Source organism: Nomascus leucogenys, chromosome 18, assembly GCF_006542625.1.
Source record: "Nomascus leucogenys isolate Asia chromosome 18, Asia_NLE_v1, whole genome shotgun sequence".
Taxonomy (NCBI): Eukaryota; Metazoa; Chordata; class Mammalia; order Primates; family Hylobatidae; genus Nomascus; species Nomascus leucogenys.
In genome coordinates, this window is record NC_044398.1 from 30,256,825 (window position 1) to 30,272,929 (window position 16,105).

Below are 16,105 nucleotides of genomic sequence, written 5' to 3' on the forward strand. Positions count from 1 at the left end.
AGGCACCAAGCCCAGGGCTTGGCACTGTCAACGTGGGTGACGGTGGTGGTGTCGGGGGATGCTGGCCACCTTGACGGGTGAGCTGAGTGGGCAGAGGATTTGAGGAGCTGCTCTGAGCAGGGCACTCCCAGGAAGAAATACATAGGGAGATGTAAATTTCCACCCCAAGGTGGCTTGGCCATTCTGGAATGGCATCACAGGAACAACCAGACAACCCTAAACTGTCAGGGTATCTTTACCTCTGTAGGGACAGGCTTGCCCTAGGGCTGCTGCTAGGGCTGGGCGGGGCCTGCTCTGTCATTCTGGGTTCTGAGCTTCCTTGCAGCCAGGTGAATCCTGAGTTTCCTGGACTATTAGGTTGGTGCGAAAGTCATCGCGATTTTTTGCCACTACATTGCAATTACTTTTGCACCAACTGAATACTTCCTGTCCCAACTGGCGCAGTGCACCGCCTGGGCTGCGGATCTGGGCTAATGCGCTGTCTTCCTCTTTCCAGTGCGCAGGTCCAAGGCGGCTGATGAGGAGAGGAGCCGCCGAGCCCAGCGCGCCCGGGACGAGTACCGACGCCACTCGCTCCGTGCTATCCAGAAGGGCACGGTCGCCGGCCTCAGCTCCATGTTCCGGGAGCTTGGCCAGAGCCACGAGCAGGAGGCAAGACTCTACCACCACCTCCCCGGCCCCGGTCCGCCGCAGTCCCTCGCCCTGCCGGTCAGGTGGGTCGAGGCTCCGCGTTGGTGTGGTTGGGGCAAGGGCCTTGGATTAGGGCATGGGACACCGGGGTCCCAGTCCCAGTTCTGCCCCAGATTTGCTATGTAGTTTGAAGCTAGCATTTCCCCTCTGGACCTCAGCCCTAGTCTAGGGTAGGAGAGGGAGGAGAGATGTGGAAGTTGGAGATTTGTAATAACTTTGGAGTTCTGGGAGCTTTGACCTTTTTAAGGTCAAGGATTCCTTTGAGAATCGGAAGAAAGCTGTGTACCTTCTTCCCCCTCAAATATGCATATATAAAGATCTAGAATGTTTGCATACAATTTAAGACTCTAAGGGCCCCAGGCTAAGAACCTGTAATGAGACCTCAGATGGGTAAAGCATGGCCGGGCAGCCTGGACACCAGGGCTTGCTGCCTCTCGGAGCCCCAGGCAAGCCCGTTTTTCTCCAATTGGAATAGTAGGTTTGCAGTTTAGCATGGTTGGTTGCAGGCGGGTCCTCACACACATTTGTGTCCCCTGAGGGTTTGTTTGGCAAGGGCACTTAGGTGAGTGTCCGAAATTGTCAGGACCAAAGCTTAGGAGGTTGCAGGGAGCCTCTCTTCCTTCTACCTGCCCCCACCTTAGGCCACCCCAAGGTTTGGCCTCTCTCCTCTTGGGTGCCCCCCTTCCCTCATCATTGTTGAACAACCACTGTCCCCAAGAGGGCCAGAGGCTGGGTGGTGAGCACCTGCCGGCTCCTTTAACCTCAGGTAATTTGCAGAAGAGTCCAGTCACCCCCAGATAATGAAGGGGTGTCTGAGTTTTGCTTTGCCTCTGCCTGCAGTCTAGGGACAGTTGATGATGTCTCCACTTCTTCCCCTCCCCTCTTCCCACCCTTTCCTTTCTTGTCAAGTATAAGATTCCCAAACCAGAAGGTTTAAAAAGGTATATTGAGAAATGGCTGACTCCCTCTCTCCCTTCATCTACTCCATTACCTCTTCTTCCAGAGGTCACTACTGTTCTTAGTTTTTTTTTCTTTTTTTTCTTTTTTTGAGACAGAGTCTTGCTCTGTTGTCCAGGCTAGAGTGCAGTAGCGTGATCTCAGCCCACTGCAAGCTCCGCCTCCCAGGTTCACTCCGTTCTCCTGCCTCAGCCTCCCAAGTAGCTGGGACTATAGGTGCCCGCCACCACACCTGGATAATTTTTTGTATTTTTAGTAGAGATGGGGTTTCACTGTGTTAGCCAGGATGGTCTCGATCTCTTGACCTCGTGATCCGCCCACCTCGACCTCCCAAAGTGCTGGGATTACAGGTGTGAGCCACTGCGTCCGGCTCTGTTCTTCGTCTTTTATGTATCCACTCACTTTGTTTTTGCAATTACCATCATGAAAGGCCTTATTCCTCCTCTTTTTTTTTTTTTTTTTTGTAGAAAAGTTTGCATTTTATGCATGGGGTTCTGCACTTTGATTGCTCTCCCCTCATTTAACTAGTTTTTAGAAGGCTTTTCATATCAATTCTTATATTGTCTATTTAGGCTTTTTTTTTTTTAAAAGGTGCATAGTATTCTATATGATGTGCTGTAAATGATCTTTTTATTGTGTTGTCTTTTCTTTATTGATTTCTAAGAACTCCTTACATATTAGAGGAGAGGATTCTTTTGTCTGTGATGAACATTTTTTTTCTCAGTTTGGCACTTATTTTTTGATTTTCATGATGAAATTTTTCGTCATGCAGGAATTCTTGATTGTTACAAGGTCAAATTTTCTTTTATATCTTCTTTTTTTTTTTGAGATGGAGTCTTACTCTGTCTCCCAGGCTGGAGTGCAATGGCACTATCTTGGGTCACTCACTGCAACCTCCGCCTCCCAGGTTCAAGTGATTCTCCTGCCTCAGCCTCCTGAGTACTTGAGATTACGGGTGCGTGCCACCACACCCGGCTAATTTTTGTATTTTTAGTAGAGACAGGATTTCACCACATTGGTCAGGCTGGTCTCGAACTCCTGACCTCAGGTGATCCACCTGCCTCGGCCTCCCAAAGTCCTGGGATTACAGGCGTGAGCCACCACACCCGACCTCTTTTATATTTTCTAAATTTGGGGGCATAGTTAGAAAAGCCATCTTCTCATCTATGCTTTTTAAAAGAAACCTAGAATTTGTCCCTCAGGCCCATTTGATGGAGCCACATGGACCATGGTGCAACCTGGCTCTAGGCTGGCTGTGTGCAGCCAATAGGGGAGCAGTGGCCTCACTCCAGAGTGAGCCTCAAAGGGGACAAGCAGCTGTGCACACAGGGCAGCAAGCCCAGGCAGGGAGAGGGCCCTCCTACCAGCCTCTCTCCTGTAGCCGCCCCATGGGATAGGTGCTCATGGCCTCACTGCTCTGTGGCGCCTGTCAGCACAACTCGTCTGTTTGTGCTAAGGGCAGATGCATGCCGCTGATGGGAGGAGAGGTTCAGATTCAGGAGTGAGGCTTTGGGCCAAGTGGCCTCCTGGAATATACATCTAGTATTTATACTCTTTTTTTTTTTTTTTTTTTTTTTTTTTAGTTTTGAGTATTTATTATCCTTATTTTAATAAAATTTATTTAATTGTACATTTATTAGATTTAACTTTTTTTAAAAAAATATTTGAGACTTAGTCTTGCTCTGTCACCCAGGCTGGAGTGCAGTGGTGGTCCGATCCTGGCTCACTGCAACCTCTGCCTCCCAGGTTCAAGTGATCCTTCTGCCTCAGCCTCCCACGTAGCTAGGATTACAGGCGTGTGCCACTACACCCGGCTAATTTTTTGTATTTTTAGTAGAGATAGGTTTTCACCATGTTGGCCAGGCTGGTGTTGAACTCCTGACCTCAGGTGATCCGCCCACCTCGGCCTCCCAAAGTGCTGGGATTACAGCCATGAGTCACTGTGCCTGGCCTATTACATTTAACTTTTAATGATGGCTGTGTTTAACAACTGGCTTAGAAAATTCCTGAAAATTTAACAGTTAGCTCTTGTGGACCAGTATACAATCTGCTCACATATCTTTTTACCCAGGCCCTACTCTTTACTGCTGGTATGACTTTGGCTAGTAATTTCAGTGCTAGTATCTATACTAAGGAAATTATCTGCAAATTGGAAAAAGCGCAAAGATGATTATCATAGCATTATTAATAATGGCAAAAAGTCAGAAGCAATGTAATTGTTTACAGTGAATTTTGGTTAAGTCAATTCACTGTAATGTTTTCTGAAAATAAAAGTGACTCCTTTGAAGGGTTTATAAGGGAAAATGCCATAGATTAGCTGAAAAAGAAAAAAGAAGTGAAAACTGTCTAATTTATATGGAATGATCAAAATTTTAAGGTATATAAATGTAGCATTTATATTCTGGGGGAGTCAGATCCCCTGCTTAGAAACTCTCTGCTTAGAAACGAATTCAAATCGACTGCTTAGAAACAGAGGGACCAGAGTGAGTGAATTTATTTTTTGCTGTTATGTATAACTTCCTATTGCCTTCTAAGGAAAGCGAGTCCTAGAAACTAGAGGAGTTTTTCCCCACCGAGCACAGCTATTTCTGGGGGGATGCAAATGTGGAGGAAGAGGCTGGGTGAAGCAGGCTGCCCTGCACTGCTTAATGAAGAAGAAAGACATCTGAGGTTACTGAGAAGGAAAAGTGTGAGAACTGGGAACACAGGCTGGCTGGCTGTAGGGCTGTAGGGGGTAAAGGAAAGCCCAGAGTGGCAGCGAGTGGGAAAACAGGGACTGGAGGCCAACTCCACAGATGACGGCTGTAAGCCATGCAATGTAACCTCACCCTCTGTCCTTCCGACATCTTTTCCCAAATCTACAGTGTTCACTATTGTGTGTGTCCATGCGTGTGCATGTGTGAGTGTATTCAGTTTAGGGTGAGTAAAGAAATACCCCATGGATTTATTCTGGGCTTGTAAGGAGGTATGCTGAGCACAGTGTCAAAGTGAGGGCACAGGGCAAATACGGAGACCACATGAGAGGACAGCTGACATCGATTTTATAAAAAACAAGGATAACCGTGAATTCTAAATGCCAGTACTATTAGGTGGATGACAACAACAAAATAAGAATTTACCAGGCTCCTGTCACTCAGTTGGAAATGGCGAAGAGGCTTTGGTTGTTCAAGGTGGGCTGTTGCCTTCTTCCTCAGATGCTGTATTGTTCTTATTATTTTGAGACAGAGTCTTGCTCTGTTGCCCAGGCTGGAGTGCAGTGGCACGATCTCAGCTCACTGCAACCTCCGCCTTGTGGGTTCAAGCGATTCTCCTGCCTCAGCCTCTTGAGTATCTGGGAATACAAGTGTCTGCCATCATGCCCGGCTAATTTTTGTTGTTTTAGTAGAGATGGGGTTTCACCACAACTCCTGCGCTTTTGTAAGGCAGAACCAGGACAGTGAACAGAGAGAGAAACCGGAGAACCTCAATTTGCTCTGGAAATGGCTGAGATTTCCTGCCCAGGAAATAGAAAGTATGGCAGAGGAAACGGAGGCGGAAGGAAACAAAACCGCACATTGGTAACTATGGTTGGAATGGGTGAGGGACTGAAGGCACGGAGGGCGGGAGGAGGAGGGGCACGGGAAGAGTTTAGACGAGGGAGTGGACCAGGCCAGACTGGTCTCGGCCTCCCAAAGTGCTGGGGTTACAGGCGTGAGCCACCACGCCCGGCGTAGATGCTGTATTTTTGTGCCATGATTTCGTGCACCATGGTGTTACTGCATTGTACTTCACCACACAGTTGTGGGTGCCTGTCACGTGTCTTGTGCTGCCAGCTCTTACTACGCTTTCAGTGTAGCCCGAGTGCAGTGGGGTCTCATGTGTCCCAGTCTACGTACGCATGTGTCTGAACCGCAGTTCAGACACGAAAGCAATGATGATCTTGGCTCACCTGTGAGAAAACTTTAAAACGTATCTACTCCCTCGTCTAAACTCTTCCCGTGGCCCTCCTCCTCCCGCCCTCCGTGCCTTCAGTCCCTCACCCATGCCAGCCGTAGTTACCAACTTGTGGTTTTGTTTCCTTCTGCCTCTGTTTCCTCTGCCATACTTTTTATTTTCTGGGCAGGGAATCTCAGCCATTTCCTGAGCAAATTGAGGTTCTCTGGCTTCTCTCTCTGTTCTCTGTCCTGGTTCTCCCTTACAAAAGCGCAGGAGTTGTGGCAAAGGCAGGCGTCCCCTCAGAGGGCGGGGAGGGAGAGGTAAGGAGGGGACAAGACCCAGAATTCTTTCTGAGAGAGAGAAGGGGATGGGACACACTCATTTACTTTCCGTCAGGAGCCTCCTTCATCCATGCTGGTATTTATGCCCTGGCCATGCTCAAGGGAAAATAAGCCTTTTCTTTCCCTCAGACACCCCCTCCTAGCCTCTTTTCATTCCCACCTGTGTGGCTGTTTTTTGAAGCAATCGGTAACAGTTTTCTTTTAAATAAATAATAACAGATGGTATATTATAATCTGCAAAATGCCTTCGAGTACCTGGGCTGTTTTAATCCTCTTTGTAGGCATGGATGTGGGCACCATGCTTATTCATTCTCTCATGGCCCTCCCCTGCCCCTTCTTCCACCCCCCCTTCCTCCTCCTTCTTTTACCTTCCTCTCCCTTCCTCTTTCCTTCCCTTCTGCCTTCCTCTCCCTCCGCTCTTTCTCCCTCCGTGACTCTTCTGCCCTCCCGCCTTTCTTTCTCTTCAGCAGGACCTGGGAGCGCCCGCTGCGCCCAGTCTCCAGAGATGTCATCGTCCGCTGGTTTAAGGAGGAGCAGCTGCCTCGCCGAGCTGGCTTCGAGAGGAACACCAAGTTCATCGCCCCCTGGTTCCATGGTAGGACCATTTTTCTGGGCCCTGTGCCAGAAGATTTCCACATCTTTGCCACTCTCTGGGGTTGGGGAGGGGTGCTGAGGACAGTTATAATCAGGGGGCAGAGGACTTTAAGCAATCTCCATTTTGCCCCTCTCCCAGTGGGAGTCCAGGAGGCTGCAGGCCCCAGGGATGCTGAATGGGCCTCCCAACTCTTCTGGGAAGGGATGAGCATGGCTCTCGCCCACTGCTGTCACCTCGCAGCCTCTGTAGCCACCAAGGGCTCCTCAGAGGCATCTTCTTTGTGGTCATAAGATAGCTCTGAGTGTTGCATGAGCTCCTGGTGGCTAGGACCCCCATCCCTGGATCCTGGCCACAGCCTGTCATTCTGTAGGCTCTGGGTACATACTTGTTGATCAGATGACAGATGGCTGAATGAAGAGGTCACCCAAACATAGACTGTTAGGGCAGGGTGGCTCCTTGAAAGTCCCTCCTTGTTCACCTTGTTTCCAATGCTTTGGCCTTTTTCCTGTTCCTCAAACAAGCCATCCTGTTTCCCATCTCAGACCCTTTGTGCTTGCCGTGGCTCTGCTCATGTTTTCTGTCTTTCAGCAGCTCTTTGCATGGCTGACACATTCTCATTTTCCATCTCAAACATCCCCTCCTCAGAAAGGCCTTTCCTGAACTCCTTACCTACAGCAGCCTTCCCCAGTGTCCCTCAGCTCACCCTGCTCATTTCCTGGACAGAGTGTGCCCAGTTGGTATTTATCAGATTTACTTATTGTCTGTCCTCCCACCTGAATGTCAGCCTGTGAGGTTAAGGAGCTTGTTTGTTTTCCCTGTGCCTGGCTCAGTAAGTATCCATGGGAAGAATGGATGAAGGTTGGGAAGAAAATGTCCGGATTGGGATTAGATCCCAGGCTTTCCAGTTCCAAAGAACAGCCCTTGCTTCTCTGCATTGAAAATCCAGAGCCACACATGTGAGGGTCAGATTAGCCTTCCCAGCTGGTCTTATGCTTGGTGAGGTCAGGGGCCTATGTCTTAGGCATCTCCGTATTGGACCCTCACCCCTGCCTCCCACCCGGGGACCAAGTACAGAAATACCTCCAAGACGAGCTTGCCGTCTTCCTCTGTTGCCAGTGCTGTTGAGCTCTCCAACCCAATGAATAGCATCCGTGTCATGTTGGTCAGATTGGATATGCCTCAGTCACAAGTGCTTCTGAAGTCTCAGTGACTCCCACCAGTCAAGGTTTATTTCTTACACATGTTACGTGACCTTTGGGAGTTGGTTACAGACTTCAGTCTGCGCCTCAGCCTGAAGGAGCTGCCTCTATTGAAAACGCTGATGGTCAGTCAGGCGCGGTGGCTCACGCCTGTAATCCTAGCACTTTGGGAGGCTGAGGTGGGAGGATCACTTCCTGGCCAGCCTGGCCAACATGATGAAACCTTGTCTCTACTAAACCTTGTCTCTACTAAAAATATTTTTAAAAATTAGCCAGGTGTGGTGGCAGGCCCCTGTAATCCCAGGCACTCAGGAGGCTGAGGCAGGAGAATTGCTTGAATCTGGGAGGCAGAGGTTGCAGAGAGCCGAGATTGCGACATTGCACTCCAGCCTGGGCAACCAGAGAGACTCAGTCTCAAAAAAAAAAAAAAAAAAAAAGAAAGAAAACATTGATGATCTCATGACAGAGGGAAACAAGAGACTTGGAGAACCACACATTGGCTCCTAAAGCTTTTGCAGGAAACTGACACGTGAAGTTGTTGCTCACATTCTGTTAGCCAGAGCCAATGTGGCGTCCATGGTACAGTGGATAGTTTCGAAGGATAATCTAGTCTGTTATGACCACCATCCACTTTCAGACCTCTTTCTTCTCCCAGGTCACCACACATCTGGCAGAAGGTTGGACTGGCTCCTTAGGGCTCAGAGAGAAGACAGCACTCATGGCTGACTGAGCCATATGTCCCTGGAGCTGGTGCTGGGGATTCTTTGCTTCTCCCTTCTGTCCCAGTTATGTGTCCCTGTAGCCCCGGTAGAACTTCCATTTAAGTCACCACTGCGCTTTTTGTTCAGAGGTTACTGTGGTCATGGAAGTGCAGCACTGGCATCTTAGGGAGCTACGGAGTGTAACTCAGGAGTGGCACGTGGGTGAGAGTGGGCAGCTGTGCCGGGTGCTCCGACTGCCTTTGGTAGCCAGTGGAGAAGGTGCGACCGAGGTGCTCAAATTTATTTTTAGCTTTGTTGTCTTTTTTGACTTTTTTTTTTTTAAAAGGTAACTTTTATATTGTCACAGAACAAACAGAACCAAGATTTAAGTCTCACAATTTATGTAGCTAATTTCATGTTCTTCTGACAGTTCTACCATAAAGCATGCAGAAAAGTTGCTGTTACACAGGCTGGAGCTATTTTGTGACGGAATTATCATTGATCTGTGACAGAAGGGAAGAAAAAGGCTCACATATGGAGGGTGGCCAAGTAACTTTGCTTAGAAAGGACTGTGTCGTATTCTAAGATTATATCCTTTCCTCAGTTTTAGTGTTAAAATGTCCTATCTTTTATGAATTGATGGGATAGTAAGTCATGGTTATTTTTATATATTGCCTTTGCTTGAAAAAGTAAAAAGTTAGCAGCCCGGGACCTCCCCTACTCGTGCTTTTTTTTTTTCCAACTTTACTCACTCATAAAATCCCAAAGTCTGGAATGGTGAGTGTGTTCCCCCTTCTCTTTCAATATAGGAATTCCCTGACGGAGGGGCTAGGACTTCCTCTGTACCAATTCCTACAGAGGCAGGTGGCCTGCACCAGTCTAATTTAATTGTTAAGGAGTTTTTGCTGCAGGTTGGCAGGGGACTCGGCTCTCGCTGGGCTTGGTTGGGCGTCTCAGCTGGGGCAACTCTGCACCACGGATCTCTTATGCTCTTCTGGGACCAGTGGGCCAGCTCAGGCGTGCCCTTCCCATGGTGACAGGACAGACGTCAGAGAGCAACTGGAAGCATGCCAGGCTCTTGAGCCCTAGTCTTAGAGCCAGCACCTTGTCACTTTGCCTTATACCTCACAGAGCTGAGGAATGGGAAAATATATTCTGTCTTTTTCTTACGAGGAACTGCAGAGTCCTATGTCAAAGGGTGTGGCAACAGAGAGGGAAGAAGAATTTGAGCCAATAACGTAATCTGTCAGGATCCCAATACAAATCTTTTCTTTCCCGAATAAAAGAGTCTTAGTTAATTTAGTTAGATTTCAGATGCAGGTTAAACATGACTACTCGAATGATATCCTTCCCTTTCCTCAAACACGTGTGGATTTGTGCCAGTGTTATCCAAACAGCAAGTAGACAAAGAATCTGAAGACATGGGGTCCATTCTAGAACTTAGCAGCTCTGAGACCTTGGATGTGTCCTTTAAATTCCCCATCTGTGAAATTGGCATTGTAACATCTACTTCACAGGACACTTAGGAAGATTGAGCCAACAGGAGTGCTTTGTCCACCATAAAAAGCCATGCCAGTGTGTTTCCTGATGTTTCCTGGGGTCTGGGGTCAACCACCAGAGGCTCTACCTCCTTTGGGAAATCAGGTTTGGGGAAATGGGCTCAGAGTGCAGAGTGAGAGGGGACTGGGAACAGGCTTTTCTCTGGGACCGCAGGGTTCTGGGTAAAGTCTCCTGGGTTACAAAGAGTGATAGTAATTCCTTGTTTCTCCTTTGTTTATAGTTATGTTCCAGGAATTTTGAGACAGATTTGTAGTTATATCAAACTACTTGTGAGAAATGCTAGTACATATAAGCTTGGCTGTGGGGAAAAAATGTATTTTCGAAATTCAACATGTATCTAAAATTATTAAGAATGTTCTCTGTCTGAACATTGGCTCAGTCAGAACAAATTCCGTTTCCTGAGCTTTACTTCTACAAAAACAGTCGCAATGTGGTCTATGATTTATTCTCTGGGTGACAACCCATTGGCTGCCTTGCTGCTTGCCCTTAGGGCTTGGCACAGAATGGGACTACCCGGTGGGTGACGTCATTGGCATTGGTAAATTATCTCCATGTGACCCTGCTCAGGTGCTGGGAGTAGATCTCAAGCATGGCCTCACCTGGGCTTGGGTGGGCCTTTGGCTGTCCTCTGTGGGGTGTTATTGGCATGCTTCTTCGTGAGCAAGCACAAAGGGGGGACCCCACCTGGGAGGAGGCACTCCCCAGCCATGTAGACAGTGCAGGGATCCCAGCAGTGAGGGGCAGCTTTCCTGTGAGACGCGAGAGCTCCAAAGTAGAATGGACACTTCTTCCCACCTGCTTCCACTGTGACCTCAGAATACATTCAGAGAAGAACGCTGAAGGTCACAGAGCTGCTAGGTTCCAGAATGGGCCCCACATCTTCAGACTCCTCCGGATTGCTGTTTGGATGACAGCACACAAACAAAACATTGCTGTGTTTGAGGGAAGGGAAGGAAATATAAATCACAGAAGTCATTTTAATGATTACTTCGGGAATGTTTATCTTGGAAAGGAGAAGCTGTAGGGAGGAATGGGTAGAGGAACAGAACCACCCCCTCAGTCTCTGGAGTTCTGTCTTGAGAAAGGGGGATTGCTAAAAAGGTCAAAACTGGGCTCCAGGTGTGTGAGGCTGTTTTTGTGTTGCTGTAAACAAATACCCAAGGCTGGGTAATTTATAAAGAAAAGTGGTTTAATTGACTCACAGTTCTGCAGGCTGCACAGGAAGTAGCACCAGCATCTGCTTGGCTTCCGGGGAGGCCTCAGGGAGCTTTTACTCATGGCAGAAGGTGAAGCTGGAGCAGGCATGTCACGTGGCGAGAGTGGGAGGAAGGTGGGTAGTGGCAGGTGCCATACACTTAACCAGATCTCATGAGAACTCACTCACTGTGGTGAGGACAGCACCAAGCCATGAGGAATCTGCCCCCATGACCCAAGCACCTCTCACCAGGCCCTACCTCCAACACTGGGGATCATGTTTCAACATGAGATTTGGGTGAGACAAATATCCAAACCATATCCCTGGGGATGGATGGGGATTCTGAAGAAACACATTTCACTTTAGTAGAAGAAAGAGCATTTTTGATGGCTGCAGCTTGCTGTTGGGCAGTCTTGATGGCGAGTGAACCCCCCAGAATGGGGAGTGGAGGGCCTTGACAACCTCTGCTCCTGACCTCTGCCATGCAATGTGGTTCTGAGGGCAACACTGCTGATATTGCTCCAGGGCCCTGCCCCTGCCAAGCCACTGAAGTTTGCTCAGGTTGTCATGAATGTTGGAAAGGTTGGCCGGGGCCTGGGGCTGGCCACAGGGTAGGTGCCTGGGAGTCTGTGGGCTGAGGACTAAGGATGTTCTCCACCCTGTGACTGTCGGACTTCACCTTGCTCATTTCTCTGTTGATGTTGTGTTGATGGTATAGAAACTGAGGTATAAGCAATGGTGATCCCCCCCTGGGTAACCCTCCTGGGAGCCCTGTGGATGAGGGGCAAACCCACAGGCTGTCCTGCAGGGAGGAAACCCCCAGAGAGGTGGAAAGAACTGTGCCCTGGGAGGCGGCAGCTGAGTGGGAATGGAGTTGGGGCTTGGCCCCTCTGACTGCATGCACTGGGAGGGAGGTCACATCTCTGAGCTGTATGGAGCAGGAAGGGGTTGGACAGGCTGGCTGCTGCTGACCTTTGCCATCCTCGGGCTTGATGCTGCCACGCAGTCCTGCATCCCATGGCACTGCCAATTACTGCAAGAGCTGGTCATGGTTAGCCCTTTACAGGTGACCCCACTGAGGACCAGAGAGCTTGAGAAACTATCCCACATTTGTCCAGCAGTCAGCAGGGGAGCTGGGATGAAAAACCAGGTTTCTGGCTCTTAGTTTTACCTATTCCATTCTGGCTGTCTCTTTGCATATACTGCCATCCAGGGTTGGAAACTGGGACAGAAAAGTGCCCTCTCTGTATTTACAATCCCTTACTGTATATTCGGTGAACTTCTTTTAGGCTCGGCCTGCGTTCTTTATTTTAAATCTCACCCCTCCTCATTCCTGACCTTGGCAATCAGAGCTGGCACTGGTTTCCTGACCCAGCTTGAGGGAAAATCTGGGGATGCCCTGTTTGGTCTTTGGGATTACTCCCAGGAACTAGAATTTCTGGAGCTAAGAGGGAGAGAGTGTGCCAGTCCAAACCCCTGTTCTTGGCTTCCAGGATTAGTGGGAAGACAGGAAATGCTGGTGAAGATTTGGAATCTGCTGAGAGGGGGCAGTTAGGATGGGGTTCTTGGGATCTTGGCAGTGTGGACCCAGGCACTAAAATTCATGTTTAGCAAGGAATTGCTGAAGAAACCAGAAGTGGAGAAAATAATAACACCCACTACATAGTAGTGTTGTGAGGATTATATGTATCAACATTTTAAAAGTGTTTAGAACATGGTGTCATGGAATAAATGCTTTGGTTTGTTATATGGAATAGACAAACATGGTGGCACATCAGGAACCGAGGCACGTGCAAGGTGGTTCATCTCTTTATGGCGTACTAAGTTATGTCACTGCTATCACTCAGAGATAAAGAAAAAGACCTGTGAACAAAAGAAAGATGACACTGATTTAGCCTTCCAAAAAAAGTGCAAGTCTGAATTTTCTTCTATTATGAGTATGATACCCATCTTGAAATATTTTTTAAAAGTCATTAGGTGTAACGCAGGGGCCATTTGGAAGGTTGGTTAGCATGTCACAATCCATCATGGCAAGCGAGATTGCTAATTTTCTTCTCTTGGGCAGAATTTGGAATGGAAATTTTCTACCAACTCTGACCTCAAATGCAAAACTTTCTAAAGGAGAAAAAGAAGTAGGTTAGTTGACCCACTTTCCTCTTAAGTTCGTGCTTTAGCGGTTCCAATTAAAAAATAAAGGAATATTTTCCTTCTTGTTTTTTTTCAAGGGTGCACTGGCTATCTAGTCTCAAAAAGAGACTACAAAGAAGAATTAGACTATTTTTGCTTTAGGAAAGCGTAGATGGTAATGGTGTTCCTGAAATTTTAACCCTTTCCTATCAGCTGTCTGTAGTTCTGGTGTCCACTTTACTTCCAAGCCTTGCATCCTGTATGGGGCTGTGTCTGTCTGGTGCACGAAGGTACCTTTTGGATCAGTGGCATCCCTGGGCAAAGGACATCTGACCTTTTACTTCTTGTCAGATGTACGTTGGCTGGTATCTATGGGATGTGGTGGTTGGCCTCACCTGTGGGATTACACTGGCTTTTTGTGTTTTAACTAGTAATTTGGGAACACTTACTTTGTGCTGGCATTGTGTCCAGTAAACCTTGAACATCCAGTATTTCACTTACTTCCCAAACAACTCTCTGGACTGGGTAATAATGGTAGCCATTACGTACATAGTGCTTACAGTATGCTGGACCCTCTTCTAAACATTTCTCATATGTTCATTTATTTAGTCCTATGTGACATCACCATGCACTTGCTGCTAGCATTAGCCCCATTTCACAAATGAGGAAGCTGAAGCACAGAGAGGTGAAATCAGTTTCCCCTGGTTATATTTTTAGTAAGTTGGGGAGGTGGGATTCAAACTCAGGTGATCTGGGTTCAGAATCAATGCTCTTACCTGTGATGCAGTGCAGCCTTGCTGCCATCTCACAGCTGAGGTGAAGGTTCAGTAGCTGCTCCAGGGCACACGGTGCTCTGGGGAGTCAGTTCCTTTCTAGTCCAGGTGGTCTCCTTGAGGGTGGAGAGGTGGCCATTTTCTTTAGGAGGTGCCCAGCCATCTCTGGGCTGTGGAGCCAACACTGCCCTGCCTTACTGCTAACCAGGAAAGTGTCTGCTCCTCCTGAGGCCGGTGCCACCCTCCTATAGAATTCCTGAAGAATGCCATCTGGGCTCCCATATAGTCTGCAAAGTCCTTATGCAATTAGGGTAAAACAGGGAATTGTGTGTTTCAGATTGTTGAGTTACCTAGACAGGGGCAAGAGAAGACAGACTCCCTGAGTAAAGGCATGTAAATAATTCATTTGTTGATTATTACTGTCAAGTTTGTGTTGAGTGCTAAGTACAGGGTGTGTGGTGATGAACAAAACTGGTGCCTTCCCAACCCTCATGGAACTTACATTCACTTGTGAGAAACAACAACAAAAAATTCAAACTGATGTAACCTAACAGAGAATTTTGAGCTCATAAGACTGAAAAACCCACAGATAGGTCTAGCTTCAGGCTTTGCTTGATCCAGGGAGCTTAGGCTTTTCAGCAACCAGACTCTCTCCATCTCTCAGCTCTGTTGTTTTCTGTGTTGTTTTCATTACCAAGCAATGCATCAGCCTAAGGTTGCATGCCTGCATTCTCCCAGGCTCAAATCCAGCAGAAGAAAGGGCCTGCTTGTCTCTCAACAGCCCCAGTATTAGTCCCAATAGTCTGCTTTGTTGGGTCTGGGTTGGTCACATGTTCACTTCTGGACCAGTCACTGTGGTCAGGCAGGTGATCTGCCTTGATTAGCTAGCCCTGGGTCATATGATCATGCCTAGAGTAGGTGGGTGGAGAACACCCTATTGGAACTGCATAGACTGAGGGTACGTGTCTTCCCGAAAGGTCACAGTTCCCTTGCCAGAAGACAGCCACTGAATGATACTGGGCAGGCAAGACCAATCTGTGTCCACCACAGAGGGAAAAATAACCTGGCTTCTGCTCTAGCGAAGCTGTCAGTCTAGTCAGTGAGACTGACATTAAACAATGATGCCATAAATGTATATATCCAGTGGAGGTCAGTATTATACAGGATCTTGCCGTAGCCAGTTTCAGAAGTCATTTTACCGGGTGATACCGCTCTCTCATGAACAGCAGCATTGGTGATTAGAACCTGGCAGGTCAGCTTGGAGCAGGCATTCGTAGGCATGGATATTGCCTCTTGTGCATAAATATATCTGGGACCAAGAAACTCGTCCAGTGAAACCCTTGTGTGAGCAGTTAGCCATGGTTAAATTTCATTTGGCGTTATAAAAAAAATGAAGGCATTTGAGCTCATTCATCACAATCTCTGTGGCTTTAGGATGCTTCGAGATACTGTTGAGAATGAAGAGCTTAATAATTCCAGCCTCCTTAATGATACTGTCTGGAAAGTATGGTGGTAAGAAAGGAAAGTCACAAAAATGAATGAGAAATAGCTAAGTGGTAATGGAGGTATTGTCAGCCGTTGAGGCGTAGCTGCAGTGAAAGCTTTAAGAAATGTGCATGTCAGATAAATTGAGATCCATAAAAAGTGAAACATCGTGGCTGGCCTGCCTGCGTTTCTTTCTTTTGAGGGTGAAGTCCTAACTCAGAAATAAAAAGAGCTCATTTGGTTACTCAGGTTCAATTCTGAGCTAATAATTTCAGGGAATGGAATGGAGGTGGAGGGGCTGGGAACAGAACTCCGGGTTGGCCTTGAGGATTTGCTAACATACGGGTTTATGGCTCTATTATTGCAGGGTGTCTTCTGAAAGTATATTTACAATGCCCTTCCTTTCCCAGGGTGCTGCTGATTAGTGCCCATGGAATAAATATTGTAATAGTGAACATGAAGTTGTTGGCGCTATATGAGAACATCTGTATGGAATTCAGGGAGACGAATAGGGAGGCCCCACTGAGGTGGGGCCAGCAGGGCTGCAGTGGCCTGGCTGTGATAGTC

General features: G+C 47.8%; 1 protein-coding gene across 2 annotated transcripts in view; it reads left to right on the plus strand.

Annotated features, from left to right (window-relative positions):
- SH2D4B (SH2 domain containing 4B) overlaps positions 1 to 16,105 on the plus strand; it is a 103,505-nt gene that overhangs the window by 59,455 nt on the left and 27,945 nt on the right. Inside the window, exons 5-6 of one of the 2 annotated variants that reach the window (XM_030797980.1) lie at positions 497 to 713; positions 6,374 to 6,498. In XM_030797980.1, coding sequence (XP_030653840.1) covers positions 497 to 713; positions 6,374 to 6,498 — 342 coding nt within the window. Of the gene's footprint in view, positions 1 to 496; positions 714 to 6,370; positions 6,499 to 16,105 lie in introns of both variants that reach the window. The other variant, XM_030797981.1, reaches the window with a different exon arrangement.